Source organism: Emys orbicularis, chromosome 9, assembly GCF_028017835.1.
Source record: "Emys orbicularis isolate rEmyOrb1 chromosome 9, rEmyOrb1.hap1, whole genome shotgun sequence".
NCBI classification, from domain to species: Eukaryota; Metazoa; Chordata; order Testudines; family Emydidae; genus Emys; species Emys orbicularis.
This window is the reverse complement of record NC_088691.1, coordinates 89480959-89505765: the sequence shown is the minus strand read 5'-3', so window position 1 is coordinate 89505765 and position 24807 is coordinate 89480959. Positions and strand designations below refer to the sequence as shown.

The following is a 24807-nucleotide window of genomic DNA, read 5'->3' as shown; positions in this document are numbered from 1 at the left end:
CAGAGGTCTATTGATAGATGAGAAGGCATAATAGGAAATGTGTCAGAGGGGTAGCCGTGTTAGTCTGAATCTGTAAAAAGCAACAGAGGGTCCTGTGGCACCTTTAAGACTAACAGAAGTATTGGGAGCATAAGCTTTCGTGGGTAAGAACCTCACTTCTTCAGATGCAAGTGCACTTCTTCACTTGCATCTGAAGAAGTGAGGTTCTTACCCACGAAAGCTTATGCTCCCAATACTTCTGTTAGTCTTAAAGGTGCCACAGGACCCTCTGTTGCTTTTTATAATAGGAAATGTTCATGTAATAAAGGCTCTCTGTAAAATGACCAGAACATTAATTAAAAAGAATTTCAATTATGCGGCCAACAACTGTAGGGTCACAAAGAGAAAGCACAGAGTATAGATGGGTTTCATTACACAATTTCTTCAGCAAGCCATATGGCTAGAGACTATGTTGCATTCACAGGGCCGGATTAATTTTTTGTGGGCCCAGCGCCAAACATTTGTGGGCCCCCCTGGGGAATGATTGTAAAAGGGGCCAGGGGCAAAAGCACAGTGGGGCAGGAGCTAGGGTTGGTCCGTGTAGCAAGGGAGGGGCCAGGGGTAAACTGCAAGCGCAGCAGGGCTGGGGAGGGGGTAAACAGAATCCCCCCCCCCACACCCCCATAGAGTGGGTACCTACCTGGTTCTAGCCCAGGGGCGGGCAAACTTTTTGGCCTGAGGGCCGCATCGGGTTTCGTAAATTGTATGGAGGGCCGGTTAGGGAAAGGGGGTCGTGGGCCGGCCCCCACCTCCTATCTGCCCCCCCCCGACTCCTGTCCCATGCAACCCCCCCTGTTCCCTGACCCCCCCCCCCCCCCGGGACCCCTGCCCCATCCACACACCCCCGCCCTCTGTCCCCTGACTGCCCCCGGACCCCTGTCGCCCCATCCAACCCCTCCTCTCATTCCTGACGGCCCACCCCGGGACCCCTGCCCCATCCAACCACCCCTTCTCCCTGTCCCCTGACTGCCCCCGGAACCCCTGCCCCTGATTTCCCTCTGCCGCTCCATCCAACCCCCACTCCTTCCTGACTGCCCCCCCGGAACCCCTGCCCCCATTCAACCCCATTCCCCCCGACCCCTATCTACCACCCCAAACTCCCCTGCCCTCTATCCAACCCCCCCCCCCCACTTCCCCCTTACTGTGCTGCCTGGAGCACCGGTGGCTGGTGGCGCTACAGCCGTGCCGCTCAGCTGGAGCCGGGCCACGCAGCACAGAGCCCCGGGTCAGGTCGGGCTCTGCAGCTGCGCTGCCCCAGGAGCTCACGGCCCCGCTGCCCAGAGCATTGCACCGGCAGCAAAGCGAGCAAGCTGAGGCTGCAGGGCAGGGGGGATAGCAGGGGAGGGGCCGGGGACTAGCCCCCCGGGCCAGGAGCTTGGGGGCCCGGCAGGACGGTCCTGCAGGCTGCCGTAGTTTGCCCACCTCTGTTCTAGCCCATTCTCTTCATCTCTCTCTGCACTGAGCTGCCCCTCCTCCTGCAGCAGCAGGACAGGTTCTCTTCCAGCCCTCTGGGGTGGGTGTTGGGAGTGGGAGGAGCGGAGGCTAATGTGGTTACTCCTATAACCGGACATTTAGTTTCCAGTCAGCACTGCTAACCGGACACTCAGGTCCCGTTTTCTACTGGAGTTTCCAGTCTAAAACTGGATAGCTGGCAACAGGGCTGCCAGAAAACCCTGGGGGGATGGGGGCAAGCGATCATTTTTAAGCGGGGCGGGGGGGGAGGGCTAGGGAGTGGAGAGGAGCTAGTGGGCAGGGCCATGTCTGCTGTACTGCCCAGGTAGGTTGGAGACTGGGGATCAGTCGACACAGTATCCCCAGCCTAGGTGACGGGACAGCCAGTGGTGGATTTAGAGTTAGTGGGGGCCCCCCCGGCCCTGTGCTCAGTTTCATTTTTCGGGCCCCTCCTTGGGACCCAGCCAAGAAAAAGAACATTCTCTCTTATCTCCCCTCGCCCCTGTTTTATTTTCATTCTTTTTTTCTTCATCCTTCTCCTATAAGTAATAGCGAGTAAATGAAAATAAAGTGAGGTACCTTGATTGTTCTTGAATCTAACTAATTTTTCCGCAGACCACTTGAAAATTGCAGAGGGTCTTGACGGACCACTTAATGATCTTTCCAAATATTGTTTGTACCGTTAAACTATTGTAAAGCGCTTTGGATAAGAGCGCTTTATTAAAAAAAATGTAAAAAAAAAAATGTTGGGATGCGGGGTCTGGCCAGGAGCTAGAGTGAGGAACGCTTACCTGGGGCAGCTCCTGTTTGGTGCGAAGGGTGCAGGTGGGGATGTGTGTGTGTGGGGGTGCAAGAGTCAGGGCACGGGTTGTGTGTGGGGGGCTGGGTATGTGTGGGAGTGCAGGGGTAAGGGCAGGGGCTGAGTGTGTGTGTAGGGGGTGCAGGGGTCAGGGCAGGGGACTGGGAAAATGTGAGGGGGTGCTCACGGCAGGGAGCTGGGGAGGTGTGAGGGGGTGCAGGGGGCTGGGGAGGTGGGCTGGGGTCGTGGGGGTGCTCATGGCAGGGAGCTGGAGAGGGTATGCCCCGATTCCAGCCCCTTCCCCTTCTCCTCCTCCTCCCCAGAGCGACGAGTGTGCTGAGGCTTCGCTCTTCCCCCTCCCTCCTGCCGGCAAACAGTTGATCAGCGGCAGGGAGAGGGAGAGGGGGAGGGAACGTAGCACCCTCCAGGGAAGAGGCAGGGAAGGAGCTTGGCTGCCGGTAGAGCCTGCCCTGCTGCAGCAGGAGCCGGTGGCATCAAGCTTTTGCCCCCACAGGAGAGAGCGGGGGGGGGGGGGGGGAGCAGAGAATAGTGGGCCGGGGCCCTTTTGGACTGTGGTCCCGGCGCCATGGCTGTGTATTCAGACTGCAGTTCTTAGTAAAATCTTTCTCGTATACTCTTGACCCAGTGGAAAAACTATTGTGCCAGTGTGCCATTTCTTGTAATAAAAATAATTAACAGTCAGTCTTATTTCATATTAACAAACCATGTATAATACAACATATGTCAACCATCCAACAGCATTGTGAGAAATGAGAGGGGCTGCACAGAATCCTGACCCAGCATAAAGCAATTGATGAAGTGTGGAGATGATCTCATGGAATGTCAGGGCATATGCAAAAACTGGAAGCTTAACCAAAAAAAAAATAAAAAAATCCAGAGATAATGAAGAATGAAATGAAAAAGGTCAGCTGGATTTTCCCATTGTCAAGAAAAATCTAACAGAAGAAAATGGAAAACATGATTCATATTCATGCAACAATAACGTAGGAGGTAAAAAGTGACAACATAAGCCAAAGAGAATCAACAAAACTTCAGCTAAACAGACATTAATGTTCTTTACTAAGGCAGAATTTGTCTAAATGAAAAGATGATTTATGGGGGAAAAGTACAGGAGCAGCTACAATTTATTGGTGACAGCAAAAGAATTAAAGCACCATGCCCAAACAACCTACAGGAGGTTCATGGTGCTTGGGAGGAAAACAGGAGAAGCATTCCCCCTTAAGAGTTCATTGCTTTGGCAGAATACCAGAGGACCAGCAAGTGACTAATACAATGTCATTAGTTGGGAAAGTCCCCTCTAGTGCTCTAGCAAATTTCACCGCAGTAAGCTTGACATCTTTTGTCAGAACTCTGCACACTCTTAATGAATAAAATGTAAAGGCATAATGTACAGATGAACCAAAGGCAGCCAACATGACTTCAGGAAGAGGAAAGTGTCCTTAACTAGTTTTGTTCTTTGAAAGGATGCAGCACCCACTTTGCCCACGGCAATGAACTGGGAGTTCACACAGAGTGGAATAAAGCCCCATGCAGTCAGCCAATGCAACGCCCTTCGAACAACTTTAGCCCTGCATTATGGGCCAAATCCTCAAGTCTTTATTCATTCAAAGCCCCCACTGACTTCAAGGCTCTGAAATGGTGGGCCAGATTCTGCTCTCAGTTATGCCAGTGTAAATCTAGAGTTATTCCACTGACTTCAATGCAAACTTTTAGAAAGAACTCAATAGTGCTTGGCCCTCGATGCAGGGATTCACTGGGGTTTAGATGGAGTTGCATGGGCACCTTATATAGAGGTGAATGTGCTGAGGAATATTTATTGCCACATTACAATTCAGATAAATTTCAAAATTTAGAGCCCAAGCATGCCCCCTAATCTACATGCACAGGGGATGACATTATTTGGTATTAGGTTAGTTGGTTATATATGCATTATATAAAGCAACTGGCAATTTTTAAAAAAATGAGTAAGCATTACAATAAAGGTGACAACTAATATATCTCATACTGCCAGTGTCAAATCAGCTAGTTGGTTCCCACCAGCAATAGGCTCCGACAGAGAATAAACATAATTATACACATCTGATGAACATCAATACTGTTGGTTAACCTTTAAGTGAGGCGGTAAGATGGTAGTGAATGGGTTTGAAAAACAACCTAGAGGTTGCAAACAAAAAACAAAACCCCCAACAACTGCAAAGGGAAACTTCCAACTGTAGAAAGATTACTAGGAGATATAAATGGGATTTAAGTGGATTTAAGTCTCTGGACTACTAGACCACAAATAACATGCTTAGCAGATAAATGACAAATAATAAACTAGAAAAAAAAATAGAGAATGCAAACAGATACATGAAAAAAATACTTTTGCATACTAAGCTTGGAAGAGATTTGGGAGTTATTTTTGAAAAATCCCTAAACCCGAAAACTGAATATGCTGCAGAAGCGGGGGCTGGGAGGATGGGAAGGAGGGGGGGGAAAAGCAAGGTTTATCTGTCATATTACTAAAGAACTATATAAAATATGATATTGACAGTATATACGACATAGGCTGTATTCTCATTCAGATCTTGGACAGGCCAAATGTTGGGTGGGTGAAGTTCACCAGAAGGCCTGCAACAGGGATCTCATCAGATGATCAGATTTGATCAGAGAAATGTACACTCCTAGATATGGACTGAGAAACATTACAAGTATTTCTTGAACTTCTGAAAACCAAGCTGGCCTTTTAAGAAAAGTGACACTAATCACACCCCGTTCAACTTTGCCATGTGTTGTTAAAAACTTATTCAGAATCAGCTGACTCAATCTAGATTCTGTAGATCTTTCTAAAATGATATCTTCTTTCCCTTTTTACATGCTTTGTTAAGTGGTGAATTTACAATTAAAATATCACAATTGGCATCTGAATGAGCTCCCCTTGAAATTAATGGGTCTGTTCACACCTCAAGGTCTTGGCAAACTCAGGGAGACATCACAGTATCAGTTACAATCAGGTCACATCTTCAAGGATTTCTTTGCAGCTGTAACAGCTAGAAATTTAAATCAATTATGACAGTGATTATGACTGTATTATTATTATTATTATTATTAAAATTAAAGCGGACAGTCCAGAGAACGACTGAGCTGTCTGTTCAGCCCCAGCCCCCAAGCTAGTCCTTTGGGGCACCCCAGACTTTGGGAATGCTGCATTACATGATATTCAACCATAAAGAAGTAGTTTCCTCCATAATGTGCAGGCAGTATGTGGGTGCATCATGCAGAGCAGAAGAACTGCATATTTCCATGAGATCTAAAAGTATCTATCTTCCAATCTTATACTGGCAACTGGACAAAAGGAGATTTACTTTGGAGCTTCAAATGCTATAAATAGGGCAAATCAAATTTTCATACCCATCAGACAGAAGTCATAGTCACTGAAGAACTGCAGTTATTTGACAGCACTTGAAACTTAAGTGGAATCTGACAAAAAGAAAACCTACATGTTAAACCTAAATCTATTCTATTAACATCCTGAGACACCATAGGGAGAGTAATGCAAACAGCAAGTGAAAAACTGGACTCTTCTGCATTGACCAAAAACAAACAAACCCAAATACAAAAAAAAACAAAAAAACCAGACAAGAGATAGAAGAGAGACAGGAATAGCTGAGCTTGAATAAAAGCTTGTTTGTATATAATACATTGGAAAAACTGTTACATGACCTCATGCTTCCATGAGGGTGAAAAATGTCAATTATCTGTTCCTTGAGAGAGCACTAATGTGTGAACCTGATCCACTTTCAAAGAATCCAATAAATGTTTATTGCCATAACACCATAGGTTAAGAGGCAAGATGACTGGTCTGACTGTATAGTACATTCATCCAAAGGGGAACGTTTACATCTGCTACACACTTGGGGATTATTTCCTCCATTATAGTAGCTTTGATATATATGTATTCCCATGTTAATATCTCTTTGGAGACTTTTATAAAGACAGCAGATGTTGGCAAGAGGCAAAGAAGCAGCACAACAAGGCTGAGAAAAGTCGGGGTGAACATTAGGGCATGGCTACACTTGCAGATGTAGAGCGCTGAGAGTTAAACCTGCCTTCGTAGAACGCCGTAGGGAAAGCGCTGCAGTCTGTCCACACTGACAGCTTCAAGCGCACTGGCGTGGCCACATTTGCGGCACTTGCAGCAGCATTGGGAGTGGTGGTTTTTGGGTGCTGAGAGTGTGTCAGCATGCTGTCTTGTAAGTTCAGACCGCCCTCTCTCCCCCCCCCCCGCCTCTCTCTCACTCACTCAAAGCAAACAGTAAATGTTTGCTTTTCTCGGCGCTGATAAGCAGCCGGCTTCTCCGAAACGGAGCTTTGAAAGGGCATTTCCGCATTCCGGCAGCCAATTTCACAACAATGACAAGAGTGGCCACTTGACTTAAGGGGATTATGGGACATTTCCGGAGGCTCATCACAGCACAGTAACGCAACACCTCGTTCACACTGGCTCCGCGGTGCTCCAGCGGGGGCGCAGCAAACGTTATTCCACTCGCCGAGGTGAAGTACCAGCAGCACTGTAGCTACGGAGTCAGAGCGCTCTACATGCCTTGCCAGTGTGGACGGGGAGTGAGCTAGGGCGCCCGGGGCTGCTTTATTGTGCTGTAACTCGCAAGTGTAGCAGTCATATTTTTACTAGGTTTACCTGGTCTGTCTCTTCACTTCCTACCTAGAACTGTGGGCCTGATCCAGAGATCACTAAAGCAGATGACCACGTTTCTCTTTAGAGCAGGCACCATATCATCTAGCAATAGCAAAACACAATATCTAAACTTCTCTGATATGATCCAGCTTTCCAGTAAATGCCAGTTTTCAAAGAGTTATGGAAGATGAGCCCTGCGTCAAGGATTAAAGTTATACAACAGTGAGATTTAGAGGAGGCATTTATGCCCTTGGCAGAACAGAGTCCTTAGTTTAGAATTTATGTAGAGAATTAATTAATACAATTCAACCAAAACCTTCTATGGTTCAGAAAGGACAGAAGAGAAAGGAGAGAGGGCCCAGTCCCACAAGATGCTGAGAGCCTCCTATGAGGTGCTGAATTCCCACTGAACCAAATGGGATTTGAGAGTACTTAGAATCAAACAGGACTGGGTCTACTTTTTGCTCATACAGCAAAAGGAGTTGGAGCAAAAATTTAATTCAGCCAGAGGTTATCATTTCAAAGTTACTTAGTTTGTGAGAGGAAGTTGAAAATCTAGGTTCTCAAACTGGTCCATAGCACATTGCTTTTTGCTCTGCATAAAAGTAAAGCAAATGCAAAAAAAGAGGAACAAGTGCATTAGTTCAGATCACAGGTAAAATTCACACCTGCCTAGATGGCCGGTATAAGCCCTCAGCATCTGAAGCAGTGTTTTAGTCTCCTGGGGAGCCTAGCCTTTTATATGGTCAGTTAATATGGCTTCAGACATATTAGCCTGCATCTTAACAGGGCTTTTCAACGGTGTCAAAGCTAACTCATCTGAGCAAACATGACTAAAACAGCCTCCTTCCTCCCCATCTTTGTCCATCAAGACCAGGCCATAAGCATCCTCTACCACAGCCCCCATTCACAGCGGTAAGAGCTGCTATACCCAGAGTTCTGGACATCTCTATGATCATGTCACAAGAAGAACCAGAGCTGACAAATGCCAGAAATAGCAGAAGGGCCAAGGAAAGAATGAGCAGGTAAGAAAAGCTCCCCCTCCCCTCCACTCCCGTTTTTAAGGCAAACAAACTGTGGCATGTGAAACTCTTTGACCAGTTTGAGGCATATTTTAAAAAGGATGGCAAGTAAATAAAAATAAATGAAGGACAGTAATTTTAAAGTCCGGACATAGGCAGACACTCCATAAGAAGAGCTGCTCAGACTGCGCTCCTGACTGGCTATTAGCCAGTAGTTCTCCCTTTGGTTCTCTTCAAATAAATTATGTTTGGGAGACATTTTTGTAAATTAGTTTCATGGTCTGTTTCATTTCTACGCAGAAGTGGATTAAAATGTTGATCACTTTAGCTCTGGTTAAGCTGGAAACAATGATTTGAAAATGAAAAATGAGAAAGTATAATTTAACAATCCTGTACAATTCTCCCCTTTGCTATTAAGAGAAGTAATACAGAGTTTCATTTGCACACAGATAGCACAGACAGAAATTGGAAAAGTTGTGATTAACTCTGCTGTGGCTAGTCATTCAGACCTGATTACAAATGTATAAGTTTAAAAAATGTTCACTTTATAATTGGATACCATCTTTCGGGGGTATGAAAATTTAATTTTATTCCACTGCTGCTTTCAATTTCTCAGTGGACAGAGTCTGCAGGCCACATTTCATAACATGCCTTTTCAGTCAGAGGATAAAATATTTATGAAGTGTTTATTTAGTGCACTGATAAAATCCTGCAGATCACCTCTGAATCCTAACGGAAATATAGCATGCTGGGAGTGCACAGTTAATCTCTGCAATTTAATAAGGGAATTACTATATCTCTATGTTGAATTTCAAGCCCACATTAGTTTTTTTAATAATCTGAAAATACAGAAGGAGATTAATGGCACCCAATTTTATCCAGTTTGATTATCGTTAATTCATTAACATGTACAAAATGCTTTAAGGTGCTGGATGAAAGGTGCAAACTGAGGTTACATTGGAAGTAGTAGATCTGTATTTCCCAGCTGGTTGGGACGGGCTCTTCCATGCGAAGGGGCATGAATACTAGCAGAGGAGGAGCTGTTGGTTAGAGGAGGAGGAACAATAGAAGTGGGAAATACACATAACCCAGCAGGACTGGATTAAAGCCTATGCACTATAGGCGCATGCCTAGGATCCTGACTCCTGGAATCATGTGACATTATAGAGTCCCGTGTTCCCTGTAAGCTGCACGCTTGAGCGGCCGCGGCGGAGAGATTTAAGTGCCGCGCATCTGTTCAGGTGCCCTTCCCCCCACGTTGCTCTGTCCTGCAGCTGCCCCTGGGATCCTCCTGCTGGCTGTGCAGGACTTTCTTAAAGAGACAGTGCATTATTTCTGAGATTTCCCCGTCAGTCTCACACACACTTTCTCCCCCTGCCCATGCACCCCATCTCCGCAGAGCGGGGGAGGGGAGACAACAGGGCTCAGAGCAGGAGAGCTTTCAGTGAGTGCCTTAAAGAGACAGCACAGGGTGTGTCTCAGAAACTTCCCCAGCAGCCAGCACACACACACACACACACACACACACACTTGTATTATTGTTGTTGTTACTTCTTGGTACTTCCTGCAATGCACACATATATTCTCTGTAATTTTATTCTTTCAAAGTGTGTTATTTTAGTGTTTTGACTGGTCTATGGATTTCATAATTTTTATTTCTCTTACACTTAAAATTTAATTCTTTGAGTAGTGAGTTCTAAAATGCCTAACCTGTCCTGGCTGGAGTAATTATCCCTATTTAGCTTTTTAAAAATATATAATTATATCTAAGTTTTGTGTTTCTACTGGTGGCACACATACCTCAGTGTACATAACAAAATTTATTCCGCACATGGATGGAAAAAGTTAGAGGGAACATTGATAGTCTATGCTTAATTATTATTTTAAGTTTCTAGCACTTATGGTTTCTAGCACTTATGGTTGCAAAGAAAAGCTTGAAAAAAATGTGATGGGACTAACAGATGTAATGATACCTGCCTGAGTCTGCAGACAGCCTGGAACAGTAGTTCTGAAAGAGATGAACTGCCCCACGCATCTCAATGGGGGCATTGCTCTGGAGGGCCCTGCCAACACCACCCCAGCTGAAGAACAGTGTAATGGGCCCAGCCCAAGTAGATACACCCTGGCTGCTGTGCAAGCCCCCCGGTGCCTCTCCAGAGTGCAGGGGACAAGGGTGGTGGTGGAAGAAGTGGTTACTTGTGCTGCTCTCGGGTGGAGGGAGGAGGTACCCTCCTGTCTGGGGGCTGGGGGAGATGGAGACCCCAAGATAATGCCCTTGCCTTTCTGAGAGGTATTTCCCAGCCTCTGCCACTCCAAGTGATGGTGGGATGGGGCATGGCTTGAGACAGGACCAGAATGGGGTGGTGTGATGTGCCCAGGGCCCTGGCTTGCCTTCATCTAGCCCTATAACTCTGGATTTGCTCCACAATCCATAGCATGCTCCCATGGCTGCAGGTATCTTCTTGAAAAGGACCTTCACATGGGTACAAGGGTTAGGTTAAGAGAGTTTTATTTGTTTAAAATAAAACAGTTATAAATTATCCCTTCTCAGCACAAAGTGGCCCTCGGGTCATATGTACACCATTTCAATTAAATGTTACTGAAATAAAGAGCAGTAACTACCATTTTATGTCTTTATTCAGCAACAACAGAATGGTGGCAAAGATAACAGTTCCTTAAAACCACTGGACCATAATGCATTTCAGATGTCCTCTGCCACCATCTGTTCCCTGTTTTCAAACCATTCCTTTGCCACTTTTTTTTTCCCCTTTCAGTTGTTCAGTTTGTAGAGTGGCCTAAAGAAGCCTTACATAAAACAATAAATGAGAAGCACAATTATATTCTTAGATATACAGATATAATGAACGTTCAGCTAGTCTAAATTGAGAAATTAAGATGATTAAAGAGCATCTTTTCAAAAACTGCATACATCACTGAGGGAAGTTCTTGCTGTACACTGAAAAGCTGTCCATGTCACCTAAGGATAATAGAAGCAATGGCTTGATATAAAGTCCTCTGAAGTCAATAGAAGTCTTGCCATTGACATCAGTGGACTTTGCATCAGGCCCAAAGGGAATACAAATGTGGAGGGATTCCTGTATGTTCCTGTGCTTATTACAGAATAACCTTGCATATGACACACACTAAGGATATGTAACTGCAAATACTTCCTTATCCAAAAGATAACTGGCAAGTTTGTAAGGGTCACCACTGCAACAGATGGCTACAGAAAAGCCTGACAAGAGGTTTGTATCTGATGGAATGGATCTATCATTGCTCCAAGTAACCAGTGATTTTAAGGTTGAAAGATTGATTTACAGTGCTGACAGTAAGAAAGTTTTCAATTTGGATCAACTTACATCAAAATAAAATGGCCTCTTGGAGGTAATTTTAAATGGGAAATCTCCAAGGATTCCCTCCCTGTTCTCTCACTGCCTAGAAATTTCACATCTGTATTCTAAAACCCACCCCCCTGCAAAGCACATGACAAATCTCAAGCTATCCTGAAAACAGAAAACACGGTTGTGATGAGTAAAAGCATTTGCTACTGCGCCAATCCTTCTCTACTACCCTGTACAGTCATATAATGACATAGCACATACAAATGCACCCCCGTTAAAATGTGTACTTGGATATATATCCTCACCTTGGTAGATATACTTCCACTTTTTGTTTTTTCACAGAGTTAGCCCATTCCTCAATCAACTGGGCTTTGACCAATGGCTCCAGTGTGACTAGTGGAACTTCCTGTCTGGAAAGAACTATCATCATACTTATCTCATCGCCTTCGTATGGTATTTCCAGAACTTGATAGATACCTCCTGCTTCATTGGAGCCATCGCTGAACTCCCCTACAAAAAAGGAATATAATTCCATAATAAGCATTTCCTTTAAACTTTGTCTTTAATAAATGAACTGGGGGAAGATGCACGCTATACAACACTAGTAATCTATCAGATGTAAATTAAACATAACAGATATGTACACTGTATTCAGAAGAAGGCAAAACAAGAAACCTTAAATTACTAACCTCATCTTAAGCTTGGGTAAAAATTTCCAAAGAGCCTAAGTAAACTGGCTCACTGACTCTCAATGAAACTTAGGCTCCCAAATGCCTAAATTATATTTTAAAATAAGGCTTAAGCCAGGCCTACACTACAGATTTGTGCTGGCAGTTATCTGGGTCAGGGCGTGAAGTGGTGGGATCCCTAACTAACATAATTATACTGGCAGACATCTGTAGTGTAGATGAAACTTAAAGGTGCTTTTGAAAATTTTAATCTTTGTCTCAATTACTAAGTCTTTTTTAATACTTGATTCCTTGTGATGTTCAATTAAAGTTTGTAAAGTGTTTCTAAGATAATATATAGTATTTAAAAAAGTAGATCCCTCAAGTATGTTAGAATACGATTCAGAAAAAAAACATGCCAGTTAGACTGAACATAGATCTCAGCTTTTGATACCACTTATCACTTGACCAATCCTCCTCTTATTACCTTAGTGTCATCATCAAAACAATTCAGCTATACACTGCTTACATTTACTTGTCTAGCATTTTCTCTCTCCAAGTGTAGTTACATCCTCATGTGGAGAAAAAAGACTTAACTTACTCCCTGCTTGGTCTGCCAGAACCCAGATTTGTTATCCTTCTGGGCACCCCTTTTTTCCTCACAGTCTGAGGTAGATATGTTTCTAAGCAATCCTTTACTCATTATAATTTATGAAATAGGTATACAGAGCACAAGACAGGCACTTACAGTTATATTTTAGAAATCTGAAGCAATAAATAAGTAGAACAAAGAATTCAATTTCCCTAAAGCCTAGTAACTTTCAGAGCTGCTTTTGAATAGGATAAGAGATGACACCTTACACATCAGAACATGATGAAATCAAACTTCAAAATCAAACATTTAATAATTTTTAAAGTTTGATTTAAGGATCTTTACTTTGTATATTTGACACGTGACATTGACAATTTGTGTTTTAACCATTATAAAGCTTAAACTTATTGACACTCAATGTCTACCGTCATTAATTATTATTTACTCCCCCATCATAATTTCCTGCAACTGAAAATTTAAATCGATAAAAAAGAAAAAATGCTTAAAAATAAGCTTCAATATTACCTGTTGAAATTATAAAACAAAATAAACGATGAATTCTGTCAAGGCAACATGTAACTGACCATGTGTGTGAAGAAATACCCAACAAGGGAATGCCAATCAGGTAACTGCATATAGTTGGGCAACCATATACAAACGTGTGCAGAATTGTGCATGGCTGAATACGTAGTGTCATATTATTGCTACAATGAGTTAGAATTATCTGCACTAATTAAGTCAGCTGTCCAGGTCCCAGCTTACCATAATAAAATTCTCCCTGTTGGTACATCATTGGAATCTGCACTTCACTTTCATCATCTTTAGTGAAAGAGAAAGTCCTTGTGTTTTCAGGTCTGAATTGCGACTTCCAGTTTCCCTTGAAGTAGACTGCATTGACGAGGGCCAAATGAGTTAGAGCACTGAAATCCCTTGATGAGGCAAAATCTTTGATCATGTCTGTCAGATAGAAAGGAAAAGAAGGAGTGCTTCAAACTGCACGTAAAATTGAATATTCAATCAAAACTCATCCAGCTCGCAAAAGGCAAGAAAATAAAAAATAGCACTAACATAAAATTTACATTTCAGATTTTCTCAGTAAATCCCAAATTAAATTTCCAGCATTTTCAAAACCTAAATCACAGTGTTGGTATGTAAATCCTTCCTTCAAGTGGCTATCAATCACTTGTTTCTAAGCATCACTTTTAAAATATAACCCACACTGAAACCTTGAGAAAATGTGGGTCAAATAAAGAAAGTTTCTCCTGGTGTTATGGTACCGTTCACTATTTCCCTCCCAGGGGATCAACTTTTATGGACTTGGGCTGTAATCTGAAGAAACACCTAAAGATGTGCTTAACTTTAAGAACATAAAGAGTCCCATTGATTGGGGCCTTTAATGTTCCTGCCCCTTTTGCCCCCCTTCAGCTGCCGATGGGCAGGAAGGGGGCAAAGGGAGCAGCTGCCCCAGGGCTGGCCCTTTAAATCGTCACTGGAGCCCCAGGCAGCACGGGCCAGGCGGCCTGGAAGGGCTGGCTGGGGGATGCTGACCTCCCAGCCCTGCCCCTTCCGCCCCAGGCCCCGCCCCTTCTGGGGGCCAGCCCTGGTCCCATACCGATAAGTGTCTATAGTTACTTTCACCCTTGCCCCCATCATTTTTCTGCCCCCACCACTTTGCATCCTGGGCGGTTGCCCTGCCTTGCTTACGGCCCTGAGAGTGGGTCAGGTACTCGGTTTTCACACAGGCAAAATCCCACTGTTTCCAACATAAGGACTGTTAAAGAGAGGAAGCCCTCAACATTTGATCTACAGACATTTGCTCATGGAAAGGAAAGGAGAAAAGACATCTTACATCTACTGTAGTCATGAGAGGCTTGTTAGCTGAGCATAGCAGCTACTATGCTTACACTCCTAAATAAATTATTCCAATCAGAGTGCATTGTCCGTTACCTGATATAGCTGACTGGATACAGCTTGTTTTCAGTAAAATAATTTGAGTTTATAACTCTGTAAGAATAGTGACAAATCTAGTCACTGAATTTAATAATTGATCCCAGATGGATTCCTTACTCCCATTTATGACCAACATACTATATAATGGGTTAAAAAAAAAAAAAGGCACTATCTGGTTATTACTTCTCAATTTATAATTTGTGCGTGAGTGTGTTTAGAGTCAAATTCTGCCTCTGGATGCATTTGCAGAGCTCCACAGAGCAGCCAGTTGGTATCACATTTGTGCATCTGAGGGCAGAATCTGGGTTCACGCTGTCCTGGGAGTGACTGTTTTTGTTTATACTTCAGTTTATTCAGAGCAATGTCCCTTGAGGCAGAAAGTTTACCAGAGTCAAGAGAACACACACACTCACTCAGTTCCAACATAAAAGCTTGTTTGAATACCGGGGGGAGGGGGGGGGAAGGAAGGAAGATATCTGAAAATCTGAAGTCTTTCCTTTCCTTGTTCGAAATTTCATTTTCAGTGACATTTTCCAAATAGTTCTTGGTAACACGCATTACTGTATATTAGGTTTCTATATGATTTGGAATATTTTCTTAAGACAGTTATGTCTCATTTATTTTGCACCTTGTTGAGCACATATTACTCAAAGCTTTGAGAGGAGTGTGTTTAACAAGCCATGGATGAAATCCCGACCACCCCCCGTGGCATGTTGTGCTAATGAGGGACAGGGTCTCCTCTACCCTTGATAGCAGCCAGGCAAGAATGAGCTCTGGTGCTACAGAGACATTAAGCTGAGGGACCACGACTGCCTGTCAGTGCATCATGGCCCCAGTGGATTGTGGACTGCCAGCTTGGTCAGCACGAAGGATGCTTGTGCAGCAGGCATTAGACAGGTGCTTATACTGTGCCTTCTAAAAACACAAAGGTGCACCCAACTGTACATTCACCTATGCCAGCATGATGTGACCTATTGTATGGCTAGTGCTACTTTGTCCCCTCCATTTCTGTGTCTCCAAACAGCAAGGCAGGATTTCCCTCCGAGATGCAACACATTCCCGGATACCTTGGCAAAACAAGATGAATTCAAACTGGAGCAAGAGCCTTCACATTGAGTACATTTCCCATTTATGCCACAAATTGACGTATTAAATAAAGCATTTCTTCCCATTACAGCTCTACAGTTAGATTCTCAGGTGCTCAGCTATCATGGGGATGCGTGTGTGGTAGAAATTCCTAGAAAGATTCTGACCTTACCTTTAGGCTTACAGTGTTGCAACTAAGGACAGAATCTGGCCACTATTGTTAAAATATTAACATCACAAACTAATTTAAGAGACGTGGTGGAAAAAGAATTAGAACAAAATTATTCTTTCTGATCCACAAGTTGGAACACGCTCTGCTTCTATTTGTTCTCCAAGTATGTATAGAACCAAACAATCAATGGGAGCACCACACAGGCAGTGATCAGAATTCAACAGCAAATCTGAGCAAATATATTTGCTTTTTTAGTTTTGCATTTATTGTTTTCTCCTACTAGCAGAGGTGAAAGTAAGCCGGGCTCGGGCGGGGATTTAAAGGGCCCGGAGCTCCACGGTGGCCGGAGCCCCGGGCCCTTTAATTCACCCCTGAACCCCAGGGCTCCCAGCCGCCTTTGCAGCTGGTAGCTCCAGGGTGATTTAAAGGCCCTGGAGCTCCCAGCCACAGCCAGAGCCGCAGGGCCTTTAAATCTTGAAAGGCTCCGCCTCTTCCAGTTGAGGCCACACCCCTGATCAGGACTCCGGCGTAGGTAAGTCCTTTAAGTTACTTTCACCCCTGCCTACTAGAGATCTCTGTTCACCTTAGCAGTGATAGTCTTATCAATGGTCAAATTCTGTCTTTGGCAACAGTGATATGGCTTCCACTGAAGTCAACAGGGGCTGCATGTGTCCAGATTTGGTCAGTGGATCTGCACATGTCTACCAAAACTGACTTTATATTCCTTAATATATTTGGGCCCGACCCTGAGAGGTAACGAACACCCACAATTCTCATTTTAGGTCATTACTAAGCTCAGGCCAGTAACGCCTTTAAACACATTTTTTATTTAGTAACCAACAGTTTTAGAAAGAAAGCATGAAAAAAAAATATTTTTCCATTAATAAATACATTTATATTAAATAGAAAATAGAGACTCAAATCACAGAGTGATTGCTAGTAAAGTGTCATTATTTAGCAATACATACTGCAGTTATTTTCTTATATGTAGAAGAGGAAATGAGAGTCTCTTAGATACCACGGTGTGGTTAGTGATGGCAAAAGCTGATTTTTGAAAGGACTATCGTAGTACAGAAAAAAAATATAATAATTGTATTAAGAACTGATGCTAGAATTCTCTGAGAGACAAGATGACAGACAAGACAAAGGTCAACCAGTACTGACCTACTTCAGCACGACACAACCAAATATTTACAGTAAGAGAGAAATAAAAGAACCACAGGGACTTACTATTTGTATGATTCTCAACCCACTTATTGATGTGGTTAGCTACAGCTGCACTTTGACTAAAGTCTACATTTTCTACTTCAGCTTTAAAGTATTTTTTCACCAATTGCAAAAATTTGTCACTGATGTGAAATCCATTCTGAACATAGAGGGAGTTGGCAATTGTCATCACGTACTGGCTTTCCTCAGTAGTTGCCATATCAGAAAGGTCCTTCAAGAATGACAATTCTTCACCTGAAAAGAAAAGAAAAAGAAAAACATTAAAAGTAGTTTGTTTTCCTTAGTGAGGCAAACATACTATGGAAATATTACATATTCTCCCCACTACCAATTCATAATGATATTTTAGCCTCAAGTACAGAAAATCCATTAACATTCTAGAGTTATTTATTTTTTAAAAAGACTCAGACATAGAAAATGTAAACAAATCAGAGGTCCAAAAAAAACAAAAAACAAAAAAACAACCCCCCCCCCCAAAACCACACAGTGACCAAGATAATATACTACATTACACTGACTTGAATGTTCACATTGTAGACTGTTCCATTTCAGATACTGAAGATGTGAATTAATCTGCATGGCAGGCCACTGTGCAATGACTAGTTTGGGTTTCTACTGTCCACATTAAGCAGCATTAGCAATCCATTCCCTCAACCCCACACACAACCCTGCCAATTGTAGTGCTTTCATTTGTCCCAACATCAAAATGAATCATTCTGATCTATCTCGAGAAAAAAAATATTTATTCTCACACGTTTCCCTCCCAAATGCTCAATGGGTCTTGTACTGTGTCTAAATGTTAACAGTTTTGGGCCCTGGAAAAAAAAACCAATGAGTTTCAATGCTAAAGCCCTCCACTGAGAACTCTTCATCAGCAGAACTCAGGTCTAGGGACTCTGAAATTACTTCAGTTAATTTCAGTTGTCAGGACACTGCCCAGGGAAGGAGAAAAGCAGTCTCTTAGGTAACCAGGAACTCTGACAGTAACAGGTTTCACAGATTAAAAATCCCAGCAACCAGAATTGCTCCTGGAGTCAAATCAGAAGCCAATAAAGCATATGGAGAACAAGCGTAGTGAGTTTAATGTGTACTGAACAAAGATTCAAGCAACCTGCTGCTTTCTACAATAGCTGAAGCTTCTGGTTGGTCTTTGGAGATAGCTTCATGTAGAGTGCACTGCAATAGCTGAAATAGGAGTTGATAGCTGTGTACACAAAGTAGGTGTCTGAGATCCGAGCATGGCCTGGTTTGCATTAACTGGACTATACTTTCAAATATCAGAGTGTAATTGTCTGTTTTTTAATCCCTTAGAGGCAAAATTGTAGAACTAGGCAGCAAATATAATCTGCAGGCATCATCTATGTAGGAGACTATGCAAAAGGGCTATTTCAGGGCCAGTGGAATTACATGCACACATCTCCAGAGCACCACCTTATTTCCTAGGCTGCCCTCAAAATGCTGCTCCTCATAGGCCCCCAGGTCCAATGGGTTTTAATAAAGGGCAGAAATTTCACTCACGGGTTTCCAAGCAAACACCTACGTACAGTACCTCTCAGAATCATTATGATCCTTTGACGTGGTGGTCTCTAGCTATAGTCACGTTATGGGGTGAGTTACATTTACTCAGAGACATGCGGTAAAGTGGAAATGCCCAGCAGATTCACTACAAACAACCACCACTACTACCTGTGAACAAAATTTGCCCCCAAGTATGTCCACACAACAATATTGAAGGTACGTAGATGTAACAGGGGGTAGAATTTGATCCTATATTATTAAAAACAACAGGTATTTACACACAAAAGGATAACGTATAATATAGGAAATTTTTCTAAGTTTATATTTTCTTCTCTCTATATTTCAACTCACAACAACTAGTTCATACAATAGGCATTATCTGCCCATCTGTTACCGATTTTAAATGGGAGTTTCTTATCTAATGATGCTAAATATTTACCCCAGTACACCAGCTGTTAAGATTTCTTCTATTATTCTAAATTTGATCACCTAGTCCCATCAAGGAATCACAAAATAGTTATACTAAAAATATTTACATTAGACATAACACAAATTGCATAAAATTACAGTTTCAAGAAATTCTACTACTTTTCAAGAGCAACTAACAGGTGTTCATACTTTCTCCTTAAGAAATCCATGAGCAAAACCTTGACCTTTCCATGGTTGTTCAATAGGCTCCATCTCTTCCTTTACAACAAAAATACATAGAGAAACACAATTAGAAGACCTTACCATTTTTCAAGCTGTCATATCCCAGGGAATGTCGAATTTCTTTCAAAGTGGATCCATGAGCTCCAAGCTCCACCATCCCTAGGGCAATTGCAATGCTCAGAGGAGAGAATAGAATATTCTCATCTTCCCCGGTGGCCCGCAGCTGATTATAAATGTTCACTGAAAACTCTGCAATAGCTTCATTAGGAAAATTTGTGCTGAAGGCCTTACTTTGCAAAACCAGCAAAGACAACAGTCCAAGGAAGTACATGTCTTGCGAGTTTCAGGTCTGCAAGATAAAATTTTAGAGAGGATGAGTAAACTGTATTTAAGAAATAACAAGCTCCATTCAAGAGGTTGGACAGAGCCAGGACACACCACCGTAAAGCTAATTACATTGTTTTGTACCATGGTTGAAAAAAATATAAATTAGAGAATTTTAACATGCAACTTATTTATTGGGAAAGGGGTAAAGCTAGTACATGTGTGTTCCAAAGAGATTTCTGTAGCAGATTATTAAGATAGAGAATTACAACATTTATCTATTCTATTTTGTGCCCTTTTACTTTCAAAAGTCACCTGCAGTTCAAAAACTATTTTGATTGTCCATCTCTGTTCCTTTTTGGAAAAAAAAAGGTCTAGCAACAGCTTTCCTTCCAAACGGATTTTGCCAATAGTATGTGTATTAAAAATGAAGTTACATGCAGGGCTTTGCCTAGTCAAGGTCCCATTTACTTAGCTAAAATTGTGGCACGTCAGGCAGTGGCTGTTGTGTTAATGAGCTTCTGCAGTTCTGCAACAAAGAAACTTGTTCTTTAGTTGGGAGATCAAAAAAGGCAGAGCATCCATGTGCATTGCTGAGCTTTCTCTCTGCCCTCCAGTTACACTGAAATCAATGTCCAAATCAGATGAAGATATGTCGTCTCCTACTGAACCTGCTTTGAGTAAGCCCACTGATACCCAGACCAATGGAAACGTACTAGGGAGCAGGGCCGGCTCCAGCTTTTTTGCCGCCCCAAACAGTGGGGGGGAAAAAAAAAAAAAAAAAAAAAAAGCCGCGATCGGCGGCACTTTGGCGGCTGCTCTACCGCGCCGCTTCATTCTTTGGCGGCAATTCGGCGGCTGGTCCTCCCCTCGGAGAGGGACTGGGGGACCCGCCGCCGAATTGCCGCCGAAGACCCGGACATGCCGCCCCCTTCCATGGGCTGCCCCAAGCACCAGCTTGCTGCGCTGGTGCCTGGAGCCGGCTCTGCTAGGGAGGCTGTTTGGTCACAAAGCATGTGCCAACGTCCTAGAGCGAGACTTTGAAAGGAAAATAATTCAAAAGGTTAGTGGGGGAAAAAAGGGTATCAACGGAGTGAAATAAGACCCTTGTTGGTAGCAAACCAACTAAGAAGGGGTTACTTTTTCCAGCCAGAGTAAACATCCACCTGGGGATCTTTAGGAGTGGGGTCAGTTAATACAGTGTTTGGCTGGAGTATCCTTTGTTGAGAGTGTCACAAAAGGAGGGAAGAAGAACTCAATAGAACAAGCTCTGGTACTCAGCTCTCTCCGTCAATGCACTGCAGGCCCAGCTGAAAATGCTTCAGCAAAGAACAGTGCTGCCAGCTTTCACAATTTTATCATGAGTCTCATGATGTTTTTCTTAAATCCTCAGCTCTTAATCACATAACTCTATGTGAGAATTTATTTTTTAAATAAAAAACTGACAAAGTTTAAGTTTCTAATCCTCATGATTGCAGAGAAAAGCTTGGAAACATGACTCAAAAAGGCTCCAAAGCCAGAAGGCAAATAAAAACACTTTTTCGGGGGGGTTAAATCTCATGATTCTTGTGGGGCCTGACTCATGATTTCTGAATGCGTGGGGCTGGCAATGCTGATTAGTTGTTTGCTTAACTATTTCAGGACACTAGGGCTCTTGAAGTCAGTGACCTTAACATAATATTACTTAATATTTATATAGTGCATTTTATCTTCAAAGCACTAAACAAGTGTTATCCAATTAAAACTCACAACACCCCAGAGTGGTAAGCAATTAAGCATTACCACCCCCTTTTCATAGATGAGGAAACACAAGAATTAATCAGACGTGCATGTGTTTTGGCTACAACTCTGATGTAGCCATTATTTAGTAATCTCCCTCACCCTTAGCCACATGTGTCACAGATAAGATTTTTGCTTTGCTTTTTCAGTGAGAAACCAAAACACTTTAACTTGTTAACTGCTGTGGCGTCCACACAACATTCACAAAAATGAGGCCTTACTGATGCACTAAAGGAGCTCATGCATATTAGCCAGGCATTGTTTTATGGATCCATATTCTTTTTTGCTTACGTATTTGTATGGACCTTGTCCCATCCCATAGCTTCCAATAAAGTCTCCCAAAACGGAATTTAACTGTATGTCTCTTATCCCTTCTTGTAGATCAATCATCTTCCCACTTCTTAGCAAGATATCAAGAAAGCCTGCAGTGGAGATTTTTATTTCATTAGTTTTTGCTATATGTAAAACAAATCATCTGGGTCTGGAGCCCTGTTAGCTTTGACTGTTGCTTATGGCTTGACTACCTACTTTAGCATAATCATAAGACCATCTAACATTTCTTGGTCTCCCTTAGGAAAACGTCTCCCAGTCTTTGAGGCATGACCTTCACTATTTCTTTCAAGAACATTGACGCAATGAATTCATTCTGTTCCAAACTAACAACAACTTTATCTGTCACTAGCTTCCCACTTACCTTCCTTAATGACACTAAGGATTTCTTACCTGCCTGCTGGCTACCCAGCAATTTTAGGAATTTAATCTTTTTCATACTTAACGTATAAATCATAATAGGTTGAACATGACTGTCTTTGCTAGTTGGGACATTTAAGGCTTCCTTCTCAACGAACGGGTGTGTAGGCTATTTTATATTATTACAAGACCACCTAGAAACTCCAAACAACAGCAGGGCCCCATTTTGCAAGGCGTTGTACAAACATTTAGTAAGAGAAACACATCCAGCCTTTATCAAAAAAAAATTTACACCAACAGTTCCACAGCTAAGTACTGAAATACAATCCCAGTTCAAAACTTCAGCATAATATACATACTGGGTTGAAAAGAAAAAAGGATATTGCCCATCTAGGAGTACCATAAATATATAACTGAAAGCAATTTTATAGTCTTACCTACTTTAGGAAAAAAAATCATTTTGTACTGCATAGTACTACCTTTTTGTGAAAGAATATCTATAAGAGACACTCCTCTACCGTGAAGAATTTATAAGCTAAACAGCCAGGACAGACAAAGAATGGGAGGAAGGCAGTATGATCTTCATTTTACAGATGGGGAACTGATGCACAAGGAGATTAAGTGACTTGTCCAAAGTCACACAGGAAGTCTGCAGAGACAGGAATTTAACCCAGATCTCCTGAATCCCAGTCCAAAGCCTTAAAACAGACGTCCATCGCTCTTCTCTAAAGATGGGTCCAAAGCAACACCCTGCCTTTCTGAGCTTGCCCCCAAATTTTTGAAAAGATCATATAATGATTTAAATAAAAACTTCATATGCTCTGCTGTATAGGGGTGGACTTAAGCACATATTTAAGTGCTTTGCCACATCAAGGCTGTAGTTTTAACTCATGCCAGCTTACTTTGAAAACTGAAAGGGGTAATTAGTTTGATGCACATTGCATCATCTTATCTGTCATTTCAAAAGAGCTTTCCAATTACTTCTGGTTGTGAAGATAGCTATTCAGCACTCGGATCAACAGTCTGCCATATGTGCTACAGCCAGATAGGCTATAACAATAGCAGAAAGGGAGATGCACACATCTTATAGAGAGAAAACTTCAATGGCTAAATATTTTTAATCAGGTTTATGCAACACACATTCCCAACACCACCTCTTTTCCTTGCACAAAAATCCCACACACCTCAGATCTTAAACTTTTAAAATATATATTAGTTGTTTTGCTAATCAGAGCGTAACTTTTTTTTTTTTTTTTTTGGTAAATGAAGAACAGCAGATTCACGGCCATTAAGTTACCTGAAAAGAGAATAGTGCAGCTTCATTTAGTTCTCTGGTAGGTAAAATGCTTCCTTATTTGTATATTTAGAGTCAAGCGGTATCAATATATAAAAGCAAAAACTGGATGACTATATTTAATGTAATAAGTGAAAAGGATATCATAAGAACAGCCATACTGGATCAGACCAAAAGTCCATCTAGCCCAGTATCCGGTCTTCTGACAGTGGCCAATGCCAGATGCTTCAGAGGGAATGAACAGAACAGGTAATCGTCAAGTGATCCATCCTGTCGGCCATTCCCAGGTTCTGGCAAACAGAGGCTAGGGACACCATCCTTGTATATGGCTAATAACCATTGATGGACCTATCCTCTATGAACTTCTCTAGTTCTAGTCAGTTTTATGCGTGTTCAATGCTACCTTTCCTTTTAGTGGTCAGACAGGGATCTTTTAACTGATAGTTAGTTTTTTTCCCCTTCACAATTTGGATATGGAGATTTGCTTTTTTAACCACATCCTGGTACATGAAGTTTAAAATTGAAGATAGATAACAGATTGCAAACTGATTCAGGCCTCAAATCAGGTACGCATCCCTATTCAGCGAAACACTTATGTACATGCTTAACTTTAAGCTTGTGCTTATGGCCCATTGACATCAATGCTTAAAATTAAGCATGTGCTTAACTGCTTTGCTGAATTGAGGTTTCACATGTGAGCGGGCCAGAACTATATCACAAAGTAATATTTCGCACAGATATGCCTTTAAAAACAATGGTGAACAACAAGAGCACTGTCTAAACTACTGAACGTTAATTTCATGTTTCACAGATCAGTCGATAAAGCTTTGCAGAACCAGCCAGACTGGTCTGAAAATTTCTGCTGGCATCGCTTGTCAGGAACTATGACATAAATTTACCATTTTTGAAGTTCTCTTATCTGTTCAACCTGAAATTTGTGGCCATATCATCAGGCAGTGTAAATCTGCATAATTACATTGATTTACACACCACCTGAGGATCTGACTCTTATTATTCCAACCTTTTGCGAACAGGGGCTGCTAACAGGGAGTTTCGCAAGGGAGTTCTCCAGGTGAAGGAGGAGCAATACAGCACCCTTTTGGGGTAAGTGACTGTCTGTAGTGTGTGTTTGTTTGTGTTTGGGGGTTACTTGCTGTGTGCTGAGCTTGTGTTTGTCAGTCTGTTTGTTTGTTTGAAGGACCGTGTGCTGTGGCTGGCAGTTGGAAGCTGTGAGCTTCAAAGGAAGGTTTGAAACCTAGAAGCCTCTGGTAATTGGCTGAGCCTTAATCAGTGGGCGGGGCATTCATACAGGCCAGGGCTTTATAAAGCAGCACACAAGCGACCAGGGAGCTTTTGCGAACAGGGGCTGCTAACAGGGAGTTTCGCAAGGGAGTTCTCCAGGTGAAGGAGGAGCAATACAGCACCCTTTTGGGCGGACAGGGGGCTGCAGACGGGAGTTTGACAGAGGGAGGCTTACGATGGTTAGGAAGACCCGCAACACCTGTGC

General features: G+C 42.6%; 1 protein-coding gene across 1 annotated transcript in view; it reads right to left on the bottom strand.

Annotated features, from left to right (window-relative positions):
* Positions 1-24807, bottom strand: part of SERPINI1 (serpin family I member 1) — an 86601-nt gene that overhangs the window by 18052 nt on the left and 43742 nt on the right. Inside the window, exons 2-5 of the mRNA XM_065410999.1 lie at positions 19295-19562; positions 17048-17278; positions 13372-13566; positions 11655-11859 (exon numbers count right to left, since the gene is read on the bottom strand). Coding sequence (XP_065267071.1) covers positions 11655-11859; positions 13372-13566; positions 17048-17278; positions 19295-19544 — 881 coding nt within the window. The 5' untranslated portion in view covers positions 19545-19562. The remainder of the gene's footprint in view (positions 1-11654; positions 11860-13371; positions 13567-17047; positions 17279-19294; positions 19563-24807) is intronic.